This window comes from Penaeus japonicus, unplaced genomic scaffold (assembly GCF_977035675.1).
Source record: "Penaeus japonicus unplaced genomic scaffold, GWHDUDI00000001_assembly GWHDUDI00000010, whole genome shotgun sequence".
Classification (NCBI taxonomy): Eukaryota; Metazoa; Arthropoda; class Malacostraca; order Decapoda; family Penaeidae; genus Penaeus; species Penaeus japonicus.
The window spans coordinates 30,035,916-30,043,415 of NW_028234412.1; the positions used below are offsets into that span (position 1 = coordinate 30,035,916).

At 44.0% G+C, this 7,500-nt stretch overlaps 1 protein-coding gene across 1 annotated transcript in view; it reads right to left on the bottom strand.

Moving 5' to 3' along the window:
* LOC122250054 (transducin beta-like protein 3) overlaps positions 1-7,500 on the bottom strand; it is an 11,761-nt gene that overhangs the window by 1,741 nt on the left and 2,520 nt on the right. The window contains exons 5-15 of the mRNA XM_043011321.2: positions 7,181-7,357; positions 6,618-6,793; positions 6,308-6,513; positions 5,653-5,849; positions 5,261-5,376; positions 4,629-4,837; positions 3,972-4,130; positions 3,555-3,856; positions 2,435-2,540; positions 2,165-2,302; positions 1,855-2,045 (exon numbers count right to left, since the gene is read on the bottom strand). Coding sequence (XP_042867255.2) covers positions 1,855-2,045; positions 2,165-2,302; positions 2,435-2,540; positions 3,555-3,856; positions 3,972-4,130; positions 4,629-4,837; positions 5,261-5,376; positions 5,653-5,849; positions 6,308-6,513; positions 6,618-6,793; positions 7,181-7,357 — 1,977 coding nt within the window. The remainder of the gene's footprint in view (positions 1-1,854; positions 2,046-2,164; positions 2,303-2,434; positions 2,541-3,554; positions 3,857-3,971; positions 4,131-4,628; positions 4,838-5,260; positions 5,377-5,652; positions 5,850-6,307; positions 6,514-6,617; positions 6,794-7,180; positions 7,358-7,500) is intronic.

The window sequence follows — 7,500 nt, forward strand, 5'->3', positions numbered from 1 at the left end:
GGGGATGGGATAGGGGTAGGGGATGGGGTAGGGGATGGGATAGGGGTAGGGGATGGGGTAGGGGTAGGGGAGGGATAGGGGTAGGGGAGGGGTAGGGGTAGGGGAGGGATAGGGGTAGGGGATGGGGTAGGGGATGGGGTAGGGGATGGGGTTGGGGATGGGGATGGGGATGGGGATGGGGATGGGGATGGGGATGGGGTTGGGGTAGGGGATGGGGTTGGGGTAGGGGATGGGGTTGGGGTAGGGGTAGGGGATGGGGTTGGGGTAGGGGTAGGGGATGGGGTAGGGGATGGGGTAGGGGATAGGATAGGGGTAGGGGATGGGGTAGGGGTAGGGGTAGGGGTAGGGGTAGGGGTAGGGGTAGGGGTAGGGGAGGGGGGGGGGGGGGGAGGGGGAGGGGTAGGGGATGGGATAGGGGTAGGGGATGGGATAGGGGTAGGGGATGGGGTAGGGGATGGGATAGGGGTAGGGGATGGGGTAGGGGTAGGGGATGGGGTAGGGGATGGGGTAGGGGATGGGGTAGGGGTAGGGGTAGGGGTAGGGGTAGGGGTAGGGGTAGGGGAGGGGAGGGGTAGGGGAGGGATAGGGGGAGGGATAGGGGTAGGGGTAGGGGTAGGAGTAGGGATAGAGATAGGGATAGGGATGGAGGAGGAGGAAGAAGGGGAGGAGGAGGAGGAGGAGGAGGAGGAGGAGGAGGAGGAGGAGGAGGAGGAGGAGGAGGAGGAGGAGGAGGAGGAGGAGGAGGAGGAAGAGGAGAAGGAGGAGGAGGAGAAGGAGAAGTAGAAGGAGGAGGAGAAGGAGGAGAGGAGGAGGAGGAGGAGGAAGAGAAGGAGGATTAAGAGTAGAAGCAGGAGAGGAGGAGGAGGAGGCGAAGGAGGAAAAGGAGAAGGAGAAGGAGAAGGGGGAGGAGGAAGAGGAGGAGAAGGAGAGGAGAAGAAGGAGGAGGAGGAGGAGAAGGAAAAGGAGAGGAGAAGGGAAGGAGAGAAGGGAGGGAAGAGGAGGAGAGGAGAGGAAGAGGAGAGGGAAGGGAGGAGGAGGAAGGAGGAGGAGGAGGAGGGAGGAGGGAAGGAGAGGGAGGAGGAAGGGAGGAGGAGGAGGAGGAGGAGGAGGAGGAGGAGGAGGAGGAGGGAGGAGGAAGGAGGAGATGGAGGAGGAGGAGGAAGAGGAGGAGGAGGAGAGGAAGAGGAGAGGAGGAGAGGAGGAGGAGGAGGAGAGGAGGAGGAGGAGGAGGAGGAGGAGGAGGAGGAGGAGGAAGAGGAGGAAGAGGAAGATGAGGAAGAGGAAGAGGAAGAGGAAGAGGAGGAGGAGGAGGAAGAGGAGGAGGAGGAGGAGGAGGAGGAGGAGGAGGAGGAGGAGGAGGAGGAGGAGGAGGAGGAGGAGGAGGAGGAGGAGGAGGTGGAGGAGGAGGAGGTGGAGGAGGAGGAGGAGGAGGATTAGGTGGAGGTGGAGGAGGAGGAGGAGGAGGAAGAGGAGGAGGAGGAGGAAAGATAAGAGGAGAATGAGGATACGGAAGTTGGTGAGGAGAATAAGATGGCAGTAACCAGAAATTGATCCAGAAAAAGTATACTGGAAATAACTTCTGTCTAAGATCTTTTAAGGAATTCATTGTGAATAGGAATATTGCACTCAGACAATAGTTACCATTGCAAGCAATATCAATGGTCTGTTGTGATCACCTGTGCCTGAATAAAAAAAAGAAACGTCAGTAAAATTGCACTACTTCAAATCTGGCATCTCCAAATTAAGGATTTACCGTTGGTCAACCCACAGTCTGCATTGTAGGCCCATGTCTAGTGAGGGCTTGGTGTGGGTTTCAACTATGGCAGAGTAATACAGTGATAAGAGACACCATACCTGGAGTCCACAGAGCCCAGAGAGATGGACGCCGCCAGATATCGCAGGATACCCGCAGACTGGTAGAGAGCAGACACCCTCTTCAGATGGCGCTGCGTGTAGGGTAGGAGGCCTTCAAGTTTGCTCTGCCAACCCTGCATTTCCTCTAACTCTTCTGGGGTCTGGTTTTGCAGTACTATATTCAAAATATTCTGCAGAGAAAAGAGTGAAGGTGCTTTGTAGAAGGTATTAGAGCATAAAACTTGAAGACATGCTAAAATGAAAATAAGACAATAATAATGAAATATACATACATGGATGAGAAACAAACCTGAGCTTCACGACTACTTCTGGTTGTGGTATTCCATTTCACAGCATACTCCAGCAGAGCATCCCTTTGATCTGTCCGTAGAGCTACCATGACCTTTGGCAGCTGATCTGGGGTCTCATCCAGAATTGATCTCACAACCTATCAAAAAATATTCATGCATATATATTTTCTGTTATGGCTGAGTCACTAATTTTGACACCAACAGTGTATATACATTTTACTTTCATAATACCAGCTTTACATAATACTCTCTCAAAAGTTTCAGCCCACCTTCAAAGCACGTAGAGGGCGTCCAAGCTTAATGGCAATACCAAGTGCACGTGTCCACTTCTTGTCTTTTATCAAATTTGCGAGTGTCTGCTCACCTGATGCTTGCCTGGTTGAGATTGAGTAAAGAAAAAAGGGGTATTAACATATCAAAGTGCTATCAGTTTGACATTCTTTGACTAAGTTCAGTTTCTAATCAATTATCATGCCCTTTTCATTATTGTTATCATTAACCCATTGCAGACGGAGATAAATTTGCTTGCCTAGCCTCCAGGATAGGTTTTATTTTAGAGAGAGACCACTTGAAGCAATATAATTTGAAGCATCCAAATCTCTTTCAGTCATTCATTGTAAAACTAGAGCGGTTTTTGTGTTTTATTTTTTTGTGTGTTTTATTGAGTTTAGAGACTTATATGTGCCGTATGACAGGCTCTATCAGTGCTGCAGTTGACTAAAATTGTAGTATGTTATCCATATTAGCTCATTATTTTCTTTATACTCAATGTGATAGAAGTATTGCTGTTTTATGGGAGGACAAAAGGCAACTTTATTTTTTCGTATTTTTGTGCTGTCATGAACGAATACGAAACATATATAAGATAACAAGAAGAGGTAGGGAAGAGGAATGAAACCTGTGCTTGTGACTGTGAGTGCCACATTGAAAGGCATCCATATTGGCACAGGAGCACATTTTAGACACTGGGTATGGATTGAGTCACCTTCCTCTTCTCGTTCTGCCTGCACATCCTTCATCGGCGGTACTTTAGAGCAAGGGTTCATCAACTTAGTGTGTGCCATCGCTCTATAGAGACAGTGCATGCTAGAGACCGTGGATGGGTGCCATTCAAGGCTCTCTCACCTACTGGTGCTAGAAAAAAGTGGTGCCATCTAGGTTTTGGACGTTAAGCTTGCACGATATTACGGTAATTATAGTAATTATGACTGCAGTAGCCATCATCACTCATTCCTTTTTCATAGCAAAATAAAATAGCACAGTGATCCAAAATCCCCGAACGTCGTGTACGTCATGACGCCCATCGTCAGGCCAAAGCTCCTACGTCATGTATGTCATGACACCCGTACGCAATGGGTTAACACAGTATTACTAAAAGAATTCACATACCTTTCAGCTTCCTTTTGAGCCATGTCCACTTCTTCTTGGGTCACATCTTTCCAACGAACCAGTCTGGCATCTTCTCCACCTGTGAACACCACTTGTGCATCCCCATCTGTGCCAGCATCTGGTCCAACTCCTGACACAGCTAATGCCCATGTCCTGTCATCGTGGCCGTCAAAGGTGGCCACACACAGCCGTGACCTAGCAGTCCAAAGCTTCATGAGGCCATCAGATCCAGTGGAGAGTAATTGCTGTCCATTGCTGATCCAAGCTAACTTCAGCACACTTACCCCGTGGCCCTCCAAGGTCTGGTTGTAAAGAGATTATTAATATCACATGACCACAACAGCTGACAATTTAAACTTAAGAAACAGAAATATATGTATCATAAACAACAAGTAAGATAACAAAAAGAAAACTTACAGCAACATTGTTGAAATCATTTAGAGTCCATAGCTTAATAGTGGCATCTGCTGAGGCTGTGGCTAAGATTTCATCTGAAGGGGAGAACTCACAACACCAAAGTCCTCTCCGATGGCCGCGGAGAACACCCAAGAGGGACATGGTGATACCATCCCAAACCTTTTCAAAATATTAGTTTCAATAATTTGCAAATCAAATAAGGAAGAGGAGATGGAGAAAAAGGACAAGGAAGAAATGGAAAAGATAATGGAGAATAAGGTATACAGAGAGAAGGAAAGAGAAAAGGGAAATAAAGAGGAGAAGAAAAAATGGAAAAGATAATGGAGAATAAGGTATACAGAGAGAAGGAAAGAGAAAAGGGAAATAAAGAGGAGAAGAAAAAATGGAAAAGAAAAGATAGAATAAAGAACAGAACGAGAAGGAAAAAGAAAAGGGAAACAAAAAGGAGAAATGAATAATAAAGAAAAGGATGAAACAAGGAAAAAGAAATGAAGGTGAAGGCCATCTCTTAATAAGTGTGTTGAAGAAATACTGCAATACAGATAATTCACAATGAATCCTTAACAACCATATCAATTTACACTGAATTCATACAAAGGCATATGCATATCATAATGCAAGAAGAGTAAAATCATTGCTAATGGAAATAAAGCTTACTTTGGCTGTCTTGTCTTGAGATGCGGATGCTATCAGTTTGCCGTTGAGGGACACACACACGTAGTTGATGTCTTTATCGTGGGCCTTCTCTGTATGGCTGCACACGAGGGAGGTGAAGCTCACTTTCTCCTGCTTCGAGATAGACTCTTCCACCGATTTTATTTTCCATCGTTTAAGACAGGTGTCACGGCTTCCTGTCACCATGTAACCTGAGGTATACAACATGGGGGAGAAAAGATTAACCCATTGGTCGGGGTATCAAATAATTGTTTTTGCAGTAGGATGGCTGGTTTACATGTCTGGCACGGTGCCATCCACGTCTATGACCGACTCTGCCTTTGCAGCAAATCATGCCATCCACTGCCAATGGGTTAAGGAAGTGAATTAAAACTGGTCAAACTAAAATTGAAATGGATGGAAAATGGAAGTTTTGCACAGAGGACTACTTTCCTTTATCTTAATATCTATATATGTATATGCCTCATCATTTATTTCCTCCTGTAAATTTTGTCTACTTAGCATTGTCATTCTGGTAGTCCATTTGATCATTCTGCATATAATCCCATCTATAGATTAGCATTACAGGTAAACATGTATTCACTTTCATAACTAACTAATCTATTTTAACTTACCTGATGCTAGTGCTATACTTCCTACACCAGAAGTGTGGCCAACTGCCGTGCCAATACATTCTGCTGTTCCATCTTCATCCCGAAGATACCACAAACGTGCTGTTGTGTCTTGAGAACTGGAAAAAGAAATGAAGAGGAATGAAGGGGAATATCTTGATCTATAAAATAAACTAAGTACATAAACTACAATTCACATATCTAATTACTACTTAAATTCAGTTAAAACACAGTAAAGCCATGTACTTAAGGGGAAAATAGTCTTTACTGCAGCATAACAGTGCATTTAATTACAGTGAAAATAGAATACACTATACACAAACTGCTTAGGACTTCTACTTCAAACTCCATCATCTCTTTCAACAACAGGTCACAAGAAGGTATATGGTACATACCTTGTGGCAAAGACATTGCAGCGTGTGGGGTGCCGAGTTACAGCAAGAATCAGGGCAGTGTGACCATGCAAAAGGTGGCAGCTAAGGTTAGCACTGTCATAGACCCGAAGTTGGGAGCTGTTTGTAGCCACAGCCAAATATGAGTCTTTGGGCCCCACAAACACTGCATCCAGAATCTGCTCATTATATCCTGCAAGCTGGAGACAAATGGTTATTATATTTGGATTACTCCAAAGGCAAAAAAGCAAAGTTACTATAATTTTGGTTCGAATAAAAAGGAAAACTAACCAAAGGAACTAAAGGCAAAAAACATAGAGCTAATTAGTTGTACCACATAAAGTATATCAATGCAATCATTTTACAGTACTAACGTAAAACTTTCATCAACAGACAGAATATCTATTCAAAATTTACATTCATTAAACTTCCCAACAAGTTCCTTGGAGTGTAATACAAAAATAATTATCAATAATCAATAAAAGTCTAGCACAAAGCTAATAACGAATTACAGTATTACAGAAAGGTTAAGAACAAAAACTTTCTCAGAAAGCAGCCAATAATGCACATGGATGATAGTGCATTTTAATCAATATATCTAAATAGAAGGTAAAACTAATATTATTTTCAAACCAAATATCAATGCTAAACTGATTACCTGCTTCCAGATATTGAGAGAGGAGGTCTTTGCAAGGGTAATGGAGTGGTCGAAAGTAGTCATGAGGACAGAGTCGAGTGCAGGCACGTCAGTGAGCTGTTTAATCAGAGTAACGCCCCCTCCCTGGTCCTCTGGGGGAGGTACTACAGGAGCTGGGGCCTTCCACACCTCACGTCCTGTGTCCACTTGCCATACTGCTGGCACACCTATAGAACAAAGATATATGAGGATTAGCCTGATAATGGAAAAGAATTTTGGAATATTGATTTATTGTCATATAAATACTTCTTCATTACAACCTTCTATTTACCTTTATCACCAACAACCATAGCATAGACGTGATCATCATCTGTTTTGGCACCAGGAAATGCTGTCCTCTCGGGATGCTGCAAGACTATCCCAGAGAGTGACTCAAATACTGGCACAACCTTCTGGCAAGACATGGTGATTAAGTCCCACAGGATGATGACTCTGTCTAGACCCACACTGTAAAGAGAAAAGCAACTCAAATAAACAGGCAAGTTAGATGTATAAAGCTGCATTGAAATGAGAACAAATACTGGAGACTTTGAAGAAAACTTGAACTTAGTGCAGCCTTTGAACAAAAAAAATGGGTTAATAAAGAAACTAGAACAAGTATCATAAGTGTTTGTGTGAATATTACAAAGATAAATGTGGTAAGTGTGGCAGACATTTTTCACCAAGCACATTTGTGATGATGAAAAAGCTACAGTGTAGAATTCAAAATTGGAATACACTGCAGGGACATATTTGCTCTTCCAGTTAATTTAGGTGTAGTTTCCAGTGTCCTGATGACCTTTTGTAAGCATAATACTGCAAGATACTAATTACAAACAAAAATACAACACTTACCTAACCATGTGTTTTTGATTGTGGGTCACTGCCAGATCTGTGACTGCTGCATGGTGCCCATGCAAAGTGGCATGGAGCTCTGATGAGCCAGCAGCAAGGTTCCATAAATAGATGTCATTCCCTGCTGAGCCATACACTCGGGGTATTTTCAAAAGATCAGGGTGGAACATCACAACTCTGGAACAAGTGTGAAGATATTTTTTTTCTAAGAATTGTGAGTCCTTTTTTATCATGTGGTGAGTCTTTATAGTATTTCGGTCTCTATTTATTCAATTTTCTTCCAAAGCACGTGTTTGGTTTAACCCCTTAGGGTAGGATAA